The sequence below is a fragment of the Galeopterus variegatus genome, unplaced genomic scaffold, assembly GCF_000696425.1.
Source record: "Galeopterus variegatus unplaced genomic scaffold, G_variegatus-3.0.2 Scaffold1969, whole genome shotgun sequence".
NCBI classification, from domain to species: Eukaryota; Metazoa; Chordata; class Mammalia; order Dermoptera; family Cynocephalidae; genus Galeopterus; species Galeopterus variegatus.
In genome coordinates this window covers 196,051-215,096 of record NW_007728080.1, presented here as the reverse complement: position 1 = coordinate 215,096, position 19,046 = coordinate 196,051, and the positions used below count along the sequence as shown (strand labels likewise).

General features: G+C 54.5%; 1 protein-coding gene across 1 annotated transcript in view; it reads left to right on the top strand.

Moving 5' to 3' along the window:
* The first annotated feature begins 1,489 nt into the window (after positions 1 to 1,489).
* Positions 1,490 to 19,046, top strand: part of FAM167A (family with sequence similarity 167, member A) — a 19,033-nt gene continuing 1,476 nt past the window's right edge. Inside the window, exon 1 of the mRNA XM_008579865.1 lies at positions 1,490 to 1,837. Within this exon, the coding sequence (XP_008578087.1) occupies positions 1,490 to 1,837 (348 nt within the window). The remainder of the gene's footprint in view (positions 1,838 to 19,046) is intronic.

The window sequence follows — 19,046 nt, the reverse complement described above, 5'->3', positions numbered from 1 at the left end:
GCAGAAACTTTTTTAGGCATATGCAAGTCAGTAAAAATCTCTCTTCCCCTCCTCTCTTTTCACACCAGGGTGGTGTACTTAGGCTGCTAAGCATCCTGCTTTTTCATTAAAGCTGTATCTCGGATGTCATTCGACATCAATGTATTCTTTTTTACAGCTGCATTTTCCCAGCACAGACTTTAAAAACTCACCCTGAAAGCCAAGGACTTCTCTCCCTGGTCCAAGTTGAATACCTCCTACCCTGACTTACCCGTCTCCACTTGCCCGGCCCCCGCATCCCTGGGGACGCCAAGCTGAGGAGGCTCGGCTCTAACTCGGAGTTACTGTTTACCTGCGCTTCCACATTCTGGGTGAGAACCTTGGTTTACACCTCCTCCCTAGAGAAGGGGAGGCCAAATCAGATCACACAGCTGAGGTTTTTGCCAGGGAGGTGCTGCTATGTGGGCCTCTTGGGCTTACCAATCCAGCTCGATGCAGCCAGCTCTTCTGCTCAGCAGCTGCAGGCTTATTTGCTTCCTCCTCTGAAGAGGTGAGGTCAGGTGTTGTTCTTGGAGGAAGAGGCTGAGAGTGGGGGTGAGACCTGCCTGTAAGAGCCAGTGCCTGTGGGTGGAGGCAGTGGCACCTGCCTGGAGCCACTGAGTCTGTGTGGTGTCTGGCTGTCCTGCAGTTGCCGCTCAGAGGAGAGACCTGTGCCCTCAGATTCAGATGACCTGGGCCTGTCCCCTGTCGCTGGTGGGGAGATCTTGGTGAGTCATTTAGCCTCTTGGAGACTTGGGTTCCTTGTGCACAAAATGGGGATTAAAAACAAATCCCTGCAGACATGCTGTGAGCATTAAATGAGATGATCGAGGTGGAATCATTTCGTAAATGGTAACACTGCACAATTTATAAATCGATTGTTAACTTCTCTGCATCGAGTTAAAGCACTGGAATTACCCACTTCTAGTCCTGGACTAGTGGTTAGAAGTCCTACCTCTGGGCCCCCTCTGGGCCTCAGTTTCCCCTCCCGTGGAGGGGACGTGCAGGCCCCGGTGGCTGGGTAGGGTTGGGACCCACACAGTTTCCATCCTCCCGCAGGGCCCGGTGCCACCTGCCCTGTCCCGAGAGGAGAGCACCCCGGCCGGCCTCTCCGATGTGTACGCACTTCCAGGGCTGATGGACCTTCCTGGCAGAGGCTGCCCCGGACTCCTACCGACACTTGTCTGCTCCTGCCTTGTGTGAATTGCGGCACCCACAGGACTCCAGGACAACTCACAGAGCCCGCCCTCCACAGCTGCTGCGGAGGCCCTGTCTGTGGCTTGCTCCACTGTTCCCCTCGGTTCTGGGCACCACCCAGCCTCCGAGACTGGTGACCACCCTAGTGGTGCCCTGGAGAGCTGTGACCCCAGCCGGATGAGGCCATTCCAGAACGGGACCGACCCCTGCCACCCACTGAGCCTGCCCCGTTGCCCCCCCAACCCTACGTCTGGCTGCCTGGGCAGATTATAGGATGTCTGTGCCCCAGATCCAAGTAGAAGAGGTGGGTGGGGAGGAAGGGCTGGCAGGAGCAGGCGTGCCGCTGGACGACCACCTCCGGAGCCTGAAGGCCCTCACCGAGAAACTGAGGCTGGAGACTCGCAGGCCCTCCTACCTGGAATGGCAGGCCAGGCTGGAGGAGCAGACCTGGCCCTTCCCGAGGCCACCTGTGGAGCGGGAGGCGAGCTTGGAGCAGGGGGAGCCTGGGCAGCATCCCCCACCTGCCAGCAGTGCACCCCGGGGTGACATGCCCTTGCCCACCGTCAAGCTGGGAGGCTTTCAGAGCATCGATGAAGCAATAACCTGGCTCAGGAAGGAACTGGTGAGTGGCTGACCCCCTCCCGAGAGTCCCCAGAAAAGAGAAGATGCCGTTCTCTCTCTCTGTCTCTCTCTCTGTCTCTGTCTCTGTTTCTGTCTTTGTCTCTCTTTGTCTCTGTCTCTCTGTCTCTCTCTGTATATCTCCCTCTATGTGTCTCACTGTCTCTGTCCCTCTCCCTCTGTCTTTCCGTCTCTCTGTGTCCACTCCCCGACCACATGTTCCTCCCATATCTCCACCCCCCCACCGTGGCGTGTCTGTAATCTCTCTGTCAGGGGAAGAGCAGGCCTCTTTTCTCTGTGGTTCATTGGGCCTGTGTGTCCATCAGCCCTAATCGCTGGCACTGGTGGGAGAGGCACGTCTGCCCATGAGAGGCTGAGCATGGCACGTGTCCCCACCCTTCCCCAGTGCCACTCCCACACCGGAGTCTCATATGCTTCTCCCTGGACTGCCAAGGGGGCTCCTGGAGTTGACTGCCCCCTCCCCTCTCCCCACAGCCCCTCACCCTGCTGTCCACCACGGCTCTGGCGACCACTCATTCAGCTCTCCCTGCGCGGGTGCTGGGCTGGACGGCAGGGCTACGTGAGGTGACCGCGGGGCAGGGCCGGCTCTGGCGACCACTCATTCAGCCCACGAGTGGCTGCTCTCCCTGCGCGGGTGCTGGGCTGGACGGCAGGGCTACGTGAGGTGACCGCGGGGCAGGGGCTCTCAGTCTGTGCAGGGGACGCTGTTAGAGGCTGGGCTTGGTGTGGAAAGTGCTCTGTCAATGATCAGTGCTGGACAAGAAGCTGTCCAGAGGTGAAGGCCCTGAGAGCTGAGCGGGAACCTGCTGACGCACAGGCCAAGCCGGGCACTCCGGGCGGGATGAGTGTGCGTAAAGGGCGTGTTGTGTGTGAGCTGGGTGAGCCGATGTCCCTCAGGAGCACACGCCCCAGGCTCAGCGAATCTCAGCCTGAGGTGCCCTGTCCCCTCCCTCCTCCCCGCAGAGAAGCACTGGCTGGGGCATGGCAGCTTCTCAGCGGAGCCAAGCAGGAAACCTACCCTCCCCAAGCTCTCAACCCTGCCCCGCCGGTGACACCTGCCAGCTCAGGCCACTCTGGCCATAGGTGAGCCAGCGATCAAGGGCCAACTGCCCTCAGAGCTGGTAGCAACTCTTGGGGCTCCAGGGTAGGCGGAGGCCTCTTGGTTATGTGTGGCAGAATCCCGAAAAATGTCTCCATTGGGGAGCTCCTCATGAGCAGAGATAAATCACGGGGGCTGGGGTGGGGAGGGGCCCAGGGACCCAGGTGTCTGATTAACTGGAAACCTCTTTGGATTTTAGTCCTTGATGTTGAGGATGTATCTCAGGACACACCATCCCTCTATGTCCATCTTTAGTACCGGAGTGTGCGCGTGCTGCTGGCTTTCACAGAAGTCGGGCACCTCTGGATTCTTGCTGCATCTCTCGGGTGCTCTGTGGCCACTGGATGTTCTTGGGGGTCCACAGAGGTGAGGACGAGAGGCCGTGCAGTGTCCAGGACAGAACCTGCAAGTCGCTCTGTGAATTCCTGAGGCTAGACTGCTTTGGCGCCTTTTCATAAGAAGGAACAAAAAATATTCTCATTTGTCAAGGATGCACCGTGTTGATTTCAGGTTCATTCGAGATTTCACTGCTTGTGGGAGCACAGGCTTTCACTCTCTAAAGAGGTTAGCATTTTCCACAGACGTCTGTTTGGAGCAGGGATTAGAGAAGGAACCCACAGGGAGTTCCCTCCGGCCGTCCCCATCACCCTGTAGAGAGGGGCGCCTCTCAACGCCAGCTGTGTATGGAACCACCTGGGAGCTTTAGGACTCCCAGAGTCTTGGCCACACCCCAGACCAATCAGATGACTCTCTGGGGAATGCCCAGACATCCGTAGTTTTAAAGCACCCAGGTGCTTCCAGTGTGCAGGCCGGGCTGAGAAACATGGCCTGGTTTACAGTCACATCACGGCTCTTGCCAGGCCACTGTAGTCCAGGTGCCCTGCCCGAGCCCGCTGGCAGAGAGGAGAAAGGTGAGCCAGGCTGTGGAGCAACTTTGGGCGTGGCCATGTAGACATGTGCTGCTGGGCAGAAAGCAGAGCATAATTGTCAGGACAATTTGGCCACCAGAGGCTGTCTTAAATAGGTAAAGGGGTATTAGCATCACTACCAATGCTTCATGTTTGCATAACCACCTCTCTGTGCTGCGGGTGGTAGTAACAGTAACTATAGCAGTGACGTCCAGCACCAGTCGAGTGCATGGTGTGCCCGGTGCTTCACGTGCAGAGACTCACCTCTTCTCACCGTCACGTCACCTTCCCAGTAAGTTCCCCATCTTCAGGAAGAGGACACAAGCCCAGAGAGGAATGCAGCAATAGTGGCACAGCTGACCTTGAACCCGGGTCCCCCTGGCTTTGTGGCCAACGCTCTTCTCAGCCAACAAACAGCAGAGGCAATTGCCTCTGTGTCCTCCAGAGGCAATTGATTTTGCAGTTGGATTCCTACAGATGTGAATTCACAAGGACGTCAGCAGTGAACAGAGTGTGTCGGGGTGGGGCAGAGAGAGAAACAAGACGGAGCGAGGGAGTCCCAGCCCTGTCCCCTCGATTCTTACAACAAACCCTTGCGGCTGCTGCCGTTGTCTCCATTCTACAGATGAGTAACCAAGGCTCAGAGGAGTCAGGAGACCTGCCTAGGGTGATACAGCTGGTATGTGGCAGGCCCAGGGCTTGGGCTCAGTCTTCGCCATTGAGAGTAGAAGGCTATGGGGTGCAAAGGGCCTGGGGGCATGCTGAAAGAGCCATGACCCCGCAGATCGATGCAGCGCAGAGATCTCTCTGAGCATCCCAAACTCTAATGTGCACACAGATCAACCAGGTCTTTTGTTAAAATGAAGATTCTAGTTTCATAGTTCTGGGATGAGGCTTGTGATATGGAATTTCTGGCAAGCTGTAGGGCGACGCTATTCTGCTGGTCTATAGACCAGACTTTGAGTATCAAGGAATGAAAGGTGGACAAGACTGGGACCAGAGGACCAAGAAGGGACCTCAGAGGGCAGACCCAGGGGTCCCCAGGCCTGAGCTCTGAGCCCATCCCTGCCATAACCACCCCAGGGGGCTTGGAGCTCAGCCAGTGGGTGGGTCTCAGTGAGTGAATTCACAGCTTCCCAGACTTGGGCATCCAAGAACCACATTCATTCAAAAGATGCATCTCTGAGGCCAGAAGCAGCCCAGTGCAGACCGGCAGGCAGGCGGGCAGGGACATGCAGTCTGCCTGCTGCAGGGTGAAGCAGTAAGAAAGGCAGCTTGTGAGACCCTGGGACCGGACAACAGAGAGGCCGGCATTTGAACCACAAACACACTCTCACGCTGTGAAGTCTCAGTCAAAACATTAAACTCAGTGCTGTGTTCTTCTAATTCCTGTCTGTTAACTCACTGGAGGGGCCCTGAAAAATTAACCTATTTTCTAATCCGATGAAAGTGGTTTGCATAACCTTTGTTCTAGCTTATAAATATAAATATTTTATTTTTATAAAATAAGATAAAATATATTTTGTTGTATTTTAAGTCCAGAATCCAGTTTTCTATACACCTGGGCAGGCACTCCCTGCTGGTTGGTTGGGCTCATGCACAAATTTGTCATTTCTCCTTATGTAGCCAAGGAAACAGATTGAAAAGCTGTAATTTAGTCAGTCATGTGGATGTTTTCCCTCCACGACGCCAAACACCCGACTTGATGGAAGAGTTGACCCAGTGGAGGGCAGGTGCTGAGCTTTTCTCTGACCACCTAGAGGCTCTCCCAGGAGCAGTCGTCGATGTCCCCCTGCTCAGGGGCAGGTACAGCCATGCCTGGAAGTATCATCTAGCCTGTCCCCGCCTCCTGCAAGTCCAGCTAAAAGGCAGAGAGTAACTAGCGGATCCTGACTTATTAACGAGGCAAGGAAGGCTCCCAACAGCTCCCCCAGGGGTTCACTCCTGCTCTGGGCTCTTGCCTCAAGCAAAACAACAGTCACTCCAATCCTCTAGGACCTGATTTTCCCTCAGGCTATTGTATTGGGGACATGAGGAAGCTGGAGATCTTCAAAGCCTGCTGGTGTTACTCCCAGCTGAGAAGGCCTGGCCGTCCACTCCTGAGCGGATGCAGAGAATGTGTCAACACGTGGCTGTGCAGACAGGGCTGTGGCCTCTGCACCAGAGGCTTCAGACCACCTGACTCCTCCTGGCTGAGGACCTGCCTCGCTGTTCCAGACACAACTCAGGGTCAGGCGAAGTGGCCATGTGCAGCTCTGCTGGCTCCAGGTGGCTCTGGATGCCAGAGGTCACTGCCTCCCTCTCTCCACCTTCCGGGTGGCCTCAGTAGGTGGCCGGATGGCCGGGGTGGGGTGGGGTAGCACCTCAGGAGGGGAGCTGGGAGGGCGTGGCCCTGCACCCACGGGCCTGGGCCTCTCGTCTCCACGCCCAGCTGAGTCTGGAATTCGGGACATTTCGAAAACGCCTCTCACGGGCTCTGGTCCCCAGCCAGTTCCCCGTCGGGCTCTGAGCAGGCAGCGCCGGGGGAAGGGGCCTTTCTTTCCGTCTTCTCTCCTCAGTCGTGCTCAGCAGTTCCCCTTGCCAACCTGGAAGATGCTGAAAAGGGGCAAGAGAGCCTTCCGTTTGGTCTGTGTGGTGCCAAAACTAAACGCAGAGCATTCCAGCCTCCCGGTGGGCTGTCGTTGACGAGAGCCCTGCTGCCTGGTTTCATGCCAGGGTTTGATCCCCACAGACAGAGCCCCTGAGAAGGTGTTTACTGTGTTAGAAAAAGGGAAAGAAACCCAACGAGTTTCAATGATTCCAAGACTGGCGGCTGGAGGCCTGTGGACCTGGGTCAGCCGGCCCCACGTGGCCACAGCTCGGCCCTCTTCAGGTTAACCCTCTGTTGCCCGTGCTGCCTGCTTGGCAAGCGCATGACTCTGGCATGTCCAGACAAAGCCCCGGAGGCCAGTACTTCCAGCATCTGCTGAACGACATGGCCAAATGGCAGGTCCGCCTTGCAGGGGAGGCGTGTGGTGCTGCTGTTCCCTGCCTCCCTTCCAAGGAGCACTCTCTGCTTCCCAACGCGCTTTCCCACAGGGCATCCTGCAAGAAGGCTTGGGAGTATTTGTCATTGCCATTTTACAGACTGAGGCTCAGAGAGATGGTAGGCCCGAGGGACAGACCCAAGGTCATATGTGGGAATGTGGCTGAAGCACACCGGAGACCCCCATCACCTGGCTCTGGATCCAGCTCTCCTTCCCTTGTTCCAGATGCTCACATCACATGTTAAGTCAGTGGGGCTGTGAGCTGTCAAAAGCCTGCATTTAAACTCTGCCTGATGCAGAATGGGGCACTTGCAAAAGGCCACGGGGAGTCACTAGCGATGCCTCATGACAGCCCTTTAGCAGGGACGGGGCAGCTACATGTGTTTCATGATGAGCATAGTAACCTGCTCAGAGCCATGCAGCAAGGTACTGGCTGGGCTGGGTCTGGTGCACAGGAGAGTCTCTAGTCCCGGCGTCCGTTTGCCCACAGATAAGTCTCAGCACGGCTTGGGGCCTCCAGCCTGTGCGGCACCAGCGGCTGCAGGAGGAGACTCTCAGCTGCACTGTCTTCTGAGCAGACAGTGGCCTCTTAGGGGCTACAAGGAAACTTATACGCAAAGGTACCAGCAAGGAAATACACCAAAGTATCAGTGATCTTTATTTCTGGGTGGTAATATTGTTCTTTCGACTTTTCTATAGTTTCCAAAATTTCTAAAGTAGGAATATATCACATATAATCGGGGAGGAAGATTATAAAAATAAAAGACCAAAGAGAGAGAAGAACCAGGTTCCTGTCCGTCTTGCTCATGTAATCGGTGCAAATTCCTCACCTTGTAGTCTGCAGATTTAAAAAAAAAAAAAAAGACACAGAATCACCTGGAATAAGATAAGGAAAACGAGGCCTCGATCCCCAGAAATTCCTGGCTCAGCATGGGAGCTGATGAGGTGGGGACAGCCGGCCAGTGAGAGGTGGCTGACTCTGAATCAGGGGTCCTGCCTGCTGTCCCTTTCTCGATGGCCTTGCAGTGTCAGGGAGAAGGAAAGAAAGAGAAGGAGCCTCCTGGCAGCACCTCACCAGAAGAGCTGGAAGAGGCAGGCGGGGGTCCTTTAATCCAGTCCCCCGTTCATTCAGTCGGACCCGCATTCTCGGAGCACCTGGCTCAGGAGCTGGGTTGGGGGCTGAGGCGGCTGGGGCAGGCTCCTGTCCTTACGGACTTGCCCTCCAAGGAGGAGACGCGACATGCTGTGGCAAGAGCGAGTGATCACCATGTGCCAGGCAAAGTGGACAGTGAAGTCAACCAAGGGAAATGCACCGAGTCCCACCTCCCTTGGCACCCACATTCATGCCCTGAAGTGTGACTGAAAGGAGGCTTCCCTATTTCCCATCCCTGTTTCTCCTGAAATAATTAAGACGCGGTTTCTCTGATGGGCACCCCCAGTTATAACAACTGTACACCACGGTGTTGGGTAGTGACTGCTGGGACATAGCAGGCCGGGCATGTGTTGAAAGCACATGGAAATTCAGATTCTGTAAATCTGGGGTGGGTTGGGACTTAACAGGTGCCCACAGGTGATCCTAATGCAGCTGGCCCATTGGCTGGTCCTGTGGAGTGGGAAAAGCATAAACTTTGTAATTAGAGTAGACGTCAAGTCCTGCTACATCCAGTTGTGTGGCTTTAGGAAAACCAGTTCACCTAATCCTCGATTTTGTCATTCTGAAAGGGGGTAATGCACTCCTACGTGGCAGGGTGTCAGGAAGGGAAGGTGAGGACGCATGGCAGGAGGGCAGGGACGCCTGCCAGGTTCCTGCACATTTACACACATCCCAGCATTTAACACTCACAGCCAGCTGGCAAGGTGGGCAGTGTTGCTGTCCCCACTTTACAGAGGAGAAAACTGAGGCTAGGAAATCTGAGCAGGAATCTGCACTCGGGTCTGCCCAACTTCAGGCCCACACTTGCGGTGGCTACTGCCCAGCAGTCACTCCCCAGCCAGTGACCATGACGTTTCCTGGTCGTTCACCACATTCTCTCGACTCCTGGAACTCGGGGTGTTACTCTCCAAAGTCTACTTGGTTTCGCAGTCTTCCCAAGAACTCACCTCTCTCTCAGAGAAGGATGCTCGTTATTCCAATACAAAGGTCAGGTCTGGATGACCCTGGGTTCAGAAGGGACTGCTCAGCCCAAGGTGTGTCTCTAGGCTAGACTGTCCCTTTCAGAGGGACGTATTATTTTACAAGCCTATGGGGCCAACCCGCACCCCTGCGCTGCTGCGGGGAGCCGAGAGCCTGGGCACTTCCCAGCAGCTGTGGATGTCTCCTGGCACAGGCCCGAGCCAGATACAGACAAAGCCCGGAGAGGACACAGAGAGGCTCACTGTGGCACTGAGCCCTGGGCAGTGTGGAGATATTGCCCTCAACCCCAGGCCGGGCCACAGTCTGCAGGTCGCTCTACCAGCCAGAGGGGAAGGAGGATCTCAGACATGTTCCACCAGGACAGGGGCCCTCACCAGCAGGTCGAAGCTCCTCTTTGGTCTGTAGTGCCAGTCTGAATTATCAAATGAGGAAGCAACGTGTGGAGAGATGCTGGGAGCACCCATCAGCGCCACCCCCAGGCTCCAGCCGGCCCCTCCATCCCCCCCCCGGGTCAGCAGCCCCCACGTTGGCACTGGCCACATTCACGGTACTCGGTAGTTCAAGAGGCTGTCCTGGGCACCCAGCTCTGACTGCCCCTGACTCTGGGAAGTGAGGGGAGCTGGGTCACAGATCTCAGCAGACACGGCCAGCACTCTCTGCAGTGGGCCTAGGTGTGCCCCCAGTGCCCAGGCTGCTGGGAGGCCCCTCCCTCTGACATGAGGAGCCCAAAGCTTTGGTCTCACCCAGGAGGCAGGTTCCCAGGGAATGGAGTGAGAAATGTCTTTGGAGGCCAGCAGGGCAGAGGAGAGTTATACCCACTTCCCTGTGCAGGCTCAGGCAGGGATAGATGTGCAGGATGGCAGCTGGCCAGGAGCCTGGCTTCCTCACAGGACCCCAGTCTCCGGAGCTCTGGTCCACCAGCAGTTGGTCCTCATGCCGGGGCAGGGCCACTGACAGGGTCCTAGCTGGCGCGTGGTGTGCTCAGCTTCAGACACGAAGCTCCCACTCCATCAGTTTCCAAGCTGAGGAGCCCAGAGCCCAAGCAAAGTCTAGAAGTCCCAACAGTGATATGCCAGGGGTCCTTTTGAGGGCTCTCTGAGGACCCCAGGAAGCCTCAGTCCTTGTTTTCACATGACAGCCACAGCCTTGGATTTCACTTAATGAAGCCCCAGGTCTTGCCTGTGGGTGTATGGTCCTTGCTGCATGAGGAAGTCAGGACATAGTGTGGGGGCTCACGTCAGAGTAGGACGGCGGTCCCCGCCAGGGCTGTCTTCCCTCCCTCCACACACTTGCCCAGAGTCGCCTAGCAGGGTGGAGCAGTGCGTCTCGCAGAGGTGCAGGAGCTGACCCTTCCTGCAAGGCTTGCTTGGGGCCCGACCTCCTGGGTCTGCTGGTTGGCCTCATAAGGACCCCCTACCCACTGTCCAGGGAAGTGACAGAGAAGCTGGGGAGGCTCTTGGCCCCACACTGTCGGGCTGGTCCTCACTGTGTCTGAGCTCAGGACACCCTGGCCAGGAGGGTCCCTGCCTCATTTCACATCTGAGGGCACGAGCATTACCAGCTTTGTGACACTGGGCAGCTGCTGATGATGGAGATGGTGACACCGCCCCACCAACCCCACCAGGCCATGCTTGGTGACACAGATGTCAGGGATCAGGGATCACCTGGAAACTCTTGGTGATGCTGGATTGGTGATGAGATCTGCCCCAGGCACTGTTGGGGAGCAGTGAGGATCGTACAGGGACCCTGCATTCCAGGACTCCTGTTACCCAGCAGGAGAGATGAGCATGTCCTATGGGAAGTAACAAAAAAAAAAATGGAAGGTTTTGCTCTGTGGCTCTATGAAGAAGGGATAAGCAGGAACTAGTATTTATGGAAGCTTATGTCTCGTATCAAGTGTCTGATATATGTGTTTATTTAATTCTCATAAGTGGGCATTATTCTGCTCATTGTTTAGTTAATTATTATCAATATTCATTTATTTAATAATTAATTATAATCAATAAGTGGATATTATTATTATGCCCATTTAACAGATGAGGCAATTGAGGCTCAGAGAGGTTAGGCTCCTGCCCTGGGTCGCACCCCCAGAGTCTGGAGAAGGACTCTGGACAGACCTGGGGACAGGGGAGCCAGGCTGGGTGGTAGAGTCAGGAATGATTGCTCCAGGATTGTCCCAGCTGTGGGAAATCAAGACTTGGCTCTGGAGAGACTTGATTGATCGATTGATTCGTTCATCCATTCATTCAGCATGTGTGTGTTGAACACAGCCTCGATCTCTCCTTGGGTGTGTTACCATCTAAGGGGAGGCAGATGGTGAACCCAGTCAATGCCACGTGTAGGGGCCGTGGCCAAGGTGCGTGCAGATGACGTGATAGGAGACCCCATGATGGTGGGTCTGGGGGGCACCCAACCTGCAGGAATGGAGAGTGAGGCTAAGCTGGGCCTGGGGGATGATGGGGTGGGGAGATGTAGGGGCCGTGGCCGAGGTGCGTGCAGATGACGTGATAGGAGACCCCATGATGGTGGGTCTGGGGGGCACCCAACCTGCAGGAATGGAGAGTGAGGCTAAGCCGGGCCTGGGGGATAATGGGGTGGGGAGAAGCTGTTAGAGGATGGGACAGAGCCCCAGTGTGGCCACCCTGCAGGGGCGAGAGAATCAGGATGAGAGAGAGGAGGCTGTGGAGACTAGAAAGCAGGAGGGCCAGGTGCACTGTGTAGGGGCCGTGGCCAAGGTGCGTGCAGATGACGTGATAGGAGACCCCATGATGGTGGGTCTGGGGGGCACCCAACCTGCAGGAATGGAGAGTGAGGCTAAGCTGGGCCTGGGGGATGATGGGGTGGGGAGAAGCTGTTAGAGGATGGGACAGAGCCCCAGTGTGGCCACCCTGCAGGGGCTAGAGAATCAGGATGAGAGAGAGGAGGCTGTGGAGACTAGAAAGCAGGAGGGCCAGGTGCACTGTGACCGAAACCTGCCCATCAGCTTCCTGAGTGCAGCCTGAGTGGGCGGTGGGCAGGGAGGAGCCTGGGGAGGAAGCAGATGCAGGGAGGGTGGGGGCTGTGTTATTCTGGGCGCGTCCCCACCCACTGCGGCAGCCACACCTCCCCTGTGCTCCCTCTCGGGCACAGAACTCCTTTGGGAGTAGAGTTTCCAGGCCTCCCTCATGCTAAAAAGCACTCAGGGGAGGGAGGTGTCCGGCGTCCCCTTTCTGCAAAGGGGTCCCACCATCTGTCCAGAGTCACTCATCTCATCAGGGGCTGTGCTGGCACTGGAACCCAGGGCCACTAGCAGTAGAACTGGGGACTCCTTGGATGCGTCACCCTGTCCTTCCCAAAGGCCAGCCTTACATGAGGGTGACGCTTTGGCTTAGGACCTTCCAAGCTTGAGGAAACCAAAGGCCTCATCACACAGGCACAGGCCTAAGTCCCCAGCAGGGCCTGAAGTGCCTCCACTCTCTGCCCCAGCTCTGGGGCTCTGGTCCTGTCCTTCCCTCGGAGGGAGGAGCCCAGGAGGCCTGGCCCAGACAGAGATAGAGAAGTTGCCTGTCTGGCTCCTTCCTGCTCCCAGAGCCAGCCCAGGGGACAGGAGCTGTATCCTCCCTGTCCCCCACACCCCAGCCAGGACTGCACAGCACGAGGCATCAGGACATGGCCTCTGCGGTTCGGGAGCATCAGCTCCTCTGTGAACGTGCTCCGGCCCTCACCTGAGCTGAAGCTTCATCTGGAAATCAATTGGCAAACTCGGTTTGGTTTCTAGGACTGTTCGAATTTTTTTTTACCTTTCCCTAGAACCTACAGTTGCTGGTCAGCATCTCACCTTCATAACACCTGTTCTCCTAACCACATTGATCTGGCTCTTTCCCTGAGGCCAAATCCAAGAGCAAATAATACTAGTTTATGCAGGATTCAGCATGGATAGTTCTACCCAGCACTGATGAAACCATACTCTGGACCTCTAGCTGTAGTTACATAAATAACGAAGCAGGTTGCAAAAACTGTTCTCAGGACTCAAGTTCTGTCCGTTTGCACGCGGCTGAGAAAATGGCCTGGATCTTTCCCCCAGTCTCTCTCCATTGCGATCGGAGATTAATCATGGCTATTAGACTAGGACAGAAATAGAGAAGACAAATGCTTTCACCACCTCGGGGCTCCTGCCCGCCCAGATCAGTGCTGATCACGACGATCTCAAACCAGCGCATTCGCTCCGCGGCTGGTCGGCCTGTGCGCTGTGGCTCTGCTCTGGCCAGCGGTAAGGACGCGACTGGGAATCTCTGTCCCAACGCGCCTTCACATTGGCCGCTCTGCACTGCTCCTTAAAGAGAGGAAGGCCCAGGCAGAAGCGTGCCGCGAGATTCTCCGGAAGACAGGAGGACTCGGTCACAGACACGAGGCAAATCGAGAAGTTTGCTGGAAAGGGGAGGCTTCGCCTTTGTTTCAGGAAGCAGAAGCCACGCTGTGTCACAGGGGACACCGTCACAGAGCTGCTCCTCCTCCCAACGGTCTGATATTTACCCACCCTGTATTTAGTTTTTTCAATTTCTAAAACCTCTGGGCCGTTTTAGACCTGTGGACATCAGTCCCTGGCACCCAAGAAATTACTCAAGCTGAATCCATTGGCCATTAGGAATAAAGGTATTTGCTTCTCTCAAAGGCAAAGGAATCACTCAGTTCAGAGCAAGCGAAAGAACACAGAGATTAGGTGGAGGATGTCGAGGAAGGAGGCGAATTCTCCAGGTTTCCACAAAACGTGGCTTCTCCCAAATGCTGCAAGGGCCTTTGGTAAAGAAAGAAATACTCTCTCCCCTTGCTGATTAGTCTGGGACCCTCCTTCTGTGGCCGCCTTCTCCTCCACCCCCTTGGAGAGGCCCGTCGGCCTCCCAGACCACCCTCAGAGTCTAGTGGGTTCCCAGGGCCACCGAGGTTAGAGAAGGTGTCACAGAGGGGCCTGTCCTTTGCTCAGGACTAAGGAGGTTTCCAGGATGTGGGATACTTGGTGCTGTAACCAGGCAGGTCCAGGGCAAACCCAGGTGAGTTGATCACTCTAAATTTGCAGACTTTGTTGTTGCTTTTTTAACTGTGGGAATATATACGTAACTAAAATTCATCAGCTCAACCATTTTAAGTGTGCAGTTCACGAAGTGCGTTCACACTGTGGTGCAACCATCACCACTGTCCATCTCCACAACTTTTTCATCTTCCCCAGCTGAAGCCCTGCCCCCGTTAAACACTGGCTCTTCAGTCTCCATCCCCCCAGCCCCTGGCAACCCCCATTCTACTCTCTGTGTGTGAATTGGAGCACTCGAGGGACCTCTTATAGGCAGAACCATACGGTCTCTGTCCTGTGACCGGTGTCTTTCATTGAGCATAATGTCTTCCAGGTTCATCCTTGTCGTAGCAGGTGGCAGAATTTCCTTCCTTTCTAAGGCTGGATAACATTCACTTGTGTGGACGGGCCACATTTTGTTTTTCTGTTTGTCTGTAGATGGACACCTGGGCTGCTTCCACCTCTGATAATGCTGCTGTGGTCGTGGGTGTGCAGGTATCTGAGCCCTTGCCTTCAGCTGCTTTGAGTGTGTTCCCTGAAGTGGAGTTGCTGGGTCAGAGAGCGACTCTGTTTAATTTTTGAGGACCCACCACACTGTTTTCCATGTCACTTTACTGGTTTTTATTTCACCCGGCCCAGAGGCAGGAGTCAGCTCCTCTTCCAGCTCCCCGGGAAAAGCACTCGGTCGAAAGAGACCTCCCAGCAAACGTCCGACACGACACGTTCACATTCAATTTTCCTGTCCTCTGGGTTTCCCCTCCAACCAGCTCACCACACCCTCACCTCACCAGGTGCAGCCGGGAGCCTCTCTCCTCTTGCAGAGCCAGCCGATCACCCTCTTTAGTTACTTAATCTGGCCCTCGGGGGTTCACCTTCTACCTTAAGAAACAAGCGACGCTCCTGAGAGGTGTTCTTGTCTCCCTCCAAGAAACTAAGGTCTGTAGGCTGCAGCCCAGCATGTGCCACAAGCACAGGTGCTCCCCAGGGGCTGCTCGTCACCCGCCACCCAGTGGGTACACACTCTCTCCCCACAGTGCACAGACAGCCCCTGACTGGTGACGTCCCCCCTTTCACCAAGCACTACACCCTAATGACAGGGCTGCTGGCACAACAGGTCGCACCTCTGAGAATCCAGCAAGTGCTTTTATTCCCAGAGGGACAAAAGCCACCCCGGGAAGGGTATTGGAAATTGGCACGTCCTATAGTTGAGCCTTTGCCAGGGACAGCATTAGCCCACATTGAGAGCCAACTCACCTGGCAGGTTCTAGGGCCAGTGTCTCAGTCTCTTCAATGAGGGTGTAAAGCTGGGAGGTCCTTGCCAGTTTCTGCATTCTGTGCCTCAGCCAGAGAGGACTTAAACTTAATGGTGAACCTCTTACCTGTATTTGGCCGGCGGTGTTGATGTTTTAGGCCGCGTTATTTGTTGTCTAATTTACTTCTCCCAGTCCTTGGAAGAGGCATTATCCTTTTCCTGTAGGTGAGGAGACAGAAGGTCAGGAAGCATAGGTGACTGCCGAAAGCCACCGGCTGTGAGGGGCGGGAGTTCAGCTTGAACCAGTCTCCAGCCCAGGTTGTGACTTTCCGACTTCCGTGGCCTCTCCACAGCCCCTGTCCACCCAGGGTGGGCTGGGCCCAGAGGCTCTGAGCTCTGGTGGGCCCAGGTGTGGTCCATTCACGGGCTGGCAGGTCCTCAGCAGGTCCTTAACTTCTCTGAGTCGATTTCCTCATCAGTAAATCAGACAAAAATAACACCCACCATCTAGAGTGTGGGAAGGCGCAGTGAGACAGTATGTGTAACTACATCCCCAGAGTGTGGCAGAAGCCAGGCTGTGCTGTCACCACTGCCGCTGGTGTCCCCTTGGTGGAGCTTGAAGAAGAGAAAGGGCAGGAGGGACCCAGCCCCGCCTCCCTGAGCGGCGCAGCAGCGCCTGTGCCCGTCGGCCACTGCCATGCTCCCAACGTGCTCCACGAGGGATCAGCAGACACACGTGTTCATTAAACATTTCTGAAAGGATTTCATTTTTTAAAAAACCTTGAGGACACTATGCTGAGTGAAATAAGTCAGTCCCAAAAGGACAAACACTGTGTGATTCCACTGACATGAGGCCCCAACAGTGGTCGTCGAATTCACAGAGACAGAGGGTAGAACGCGGCTGCCAGGGGCTGGGGAGGGGACAGGGAGTTGGTGTTTGATGGGGACAGGGTTTCATTGTGGGAAGATGAGAAAGTTCTAGAGATGGACGGCAGTGGGGGTTGCACAGCAGTGTGAATATGCTAATGCTGCTGAACGGCACACTGAGAAATGGTTAAAATGGTAAATTTTGTGTGGATTTTCTCACAATTTTTTTTAATTCTGGGAAAAAATAAATAAAACTCTGAGACCCACACATCTCGCTCAGGTTTCTCCAGAGGCTGTGGGAACTGGCTTCTACATGGATTTGGTTTGGTTGCAGCAGAGCTAGCTCTTAGTCGGGGGTTCAAGTTAGTGTCTGAGGCACGAAGTCACCTCTGCAGTGTCCCTGTGTGGCCCACGGAATGGGCAGAGCTGGCCCCGCACAGCCAGGGTCCTCCCAGCACTGGAACAAACAAGCTTCTGTGAGCGTGAGACGAGGTGGCTGCTGTGCCCTCAGGGGTCGTAGCACAGCTCACCTGACCTTCTCACTGTTAGAACCCGGAGGGCCTCAACAGGCCTGCTGAGGAGTGGGGGTCCCCGGCCTCCTGGGTCCTCCTGGCTCGAGAGCACAGACTGGCCAGAGTCACTTCCCTGCTGAAACTGTGATTTTATAAATCTTTTCTTATTGTAAATTGACAATTTACAATTGTACAGGGTATACAATGATGAAAATTATGCAGTAATTAAATCAAGCTAGTTAACATATCAATCACCTCACATACTTAATATTTCCATGGTGAAGACATTTGAAATTTACTCTCAGCAATTCTGAAATGTACAATACTATACTATTAACTGTACTCCCCACCCTGTGCAATAGATGTGTGTGTGTCTCTCTCTCTCTATATATATATATCCTGTCTAAATGAGATTTCGTACCCTTGACCATCATCTCGCCATTCCCCCGCCTCTCTCTCTCTCTATATATATATCATCTCGCCATTCCCCCGCCCCAGCCTCTCTGACTGTCACTCCACCCTCTGCTTCTGTGAGTCTCTCTCTCTCTATATATATATATCCTGTCTAAATGAGATTTCGTACCCTTGACCATCATCTCGCCATTCCCCCGCCCCAGCCTCTCTGACTGTCACTCCACCCTCTGCTTCTGTGAGTCTGACTTTTTCAGATTCCACATAGAAGTGAGATCATGCAGTATTTGTCTTTGTGCCTGGCTCATGTCACTTAGCATAATGTCCTCCAGGTTCATCTACGTTGTCACAAATGACAGAACTTCCTTCTTTGTTAAAGCTGAATAGAATCCCATTGTGTACATACACCACATTTTCCTTATCCATTCATCCACTGATGGACACTTAGGTTGATTCCATGTCTTGGCTGTTGTGACTAGAGCTGCAGTGGACGTGGGGGTGCAGACCTCTCCTCAACAGCCTGACTTTGAGCCTTTGGGTGCATTTCTCTTCCCCTTGTGCAGAACTGAATGCATCGAAGTTGAACAGGCTCATGAGGCTACTCCACCCGGATGGCCCTTGTCCAGTCAAAGGAAACTGGACACGGGCCTTACTACCATCCCTCTTTCCAGCTGACTCTGATGGGTTTTAAGCCCTAGAATGTTCTCTGGCCTCTGACCAAATCTATCGACCATAGAAAAATAGCCCCCACCCCACCATGTGGCCACCTCAGGTCATATCCAGACACCCTCAGACAACTGGTCATACCTGAACTTCTCCAACTTTGGACGATCTTTTCAGATCAAAGATCCAGTTCCTGAGTCTGGAGTTCAAATCTAAACCACAGGGTTCCTAGCTTTTCAAAGAGATCTATCTTCAAGTTCCAGAACACTCAAAGAGAAGGGTGGGGTCATGCTCCAGGGGGCCGTGTCAAACAAAGCGGTGGGTGAGCTGGCGCTGCCTTTCATATAGATTTGACCCCTTCTCTTCCAGAAGGGTGTAGGCAGCACCCCACCCAGTTCCAGGCACAGCTAGGGATCCCACAGAAAATGAACAAATGCCCAGCCACCAGCCAGCCGTGGCACCGTCATTAATATGGCACCATCCTAGACCAGTTAGACTCTCTGATGGGCAATGCGCTTGAGTTGTGCTGCGCGAGGACTGAGAAGTAAACTAACGGATTGGGGCTGTGAGTTAAAGCCCCAATGTTGCTGTTAATTTCCTCGCTGACTCCCTAGCAAGACTTTTTCTCAATTTTTCTCATCTACAAAATTAGAGGAAAAGAGAGCTGTAGATGTACATTAACAAAAAACAAAAAACGAACAAGAGAGAGGGGAAAGAACATCGAGATGCTTACTGGTGAAGCCGCTAACTTTTCTACCCTGCAGTGCACTTTACTCCAAACCTGAACAGGGACAGTGAGACACCTGCATTCATCTGCGTAACCGCAGCAGGGAGGGTCACTCTGCAATCTCATGGTTCATTTTTCTAAATCAGTTTGGTTCCAGGCACCAAGGGAACAACATAGTTGAGCACAAGGACAAAAATAATAATAATAACCACTTGCAAGCGTAGGCAGAGGACAGGGTAAGAAAGAACCAGAGTCAGTCATGCAGGGGGCAGCTGGGGACCCATCTCAGCAACACGGTTGTTAATGGGAATGCTCTGCACTAAGCCTGGAAAGGCCCTGTGCACTGGTCCCTTTCTGCCACATCACTCTGTGACATCAAGTGACTCACCAAAGCCCACTGAGTTCCAGCGTCCTGACTCGTGAGTACCGACCCTGAGTGTCCTGCCGGGGCTGTGAGGGCCGGGCGAGGTTAAACGTGTGGATCAGTTTGGAAACTGTGCATGTGAGGCCAGGTGAGGAGTGAGATCACTTGCCTTGCTCAGTGGGAAG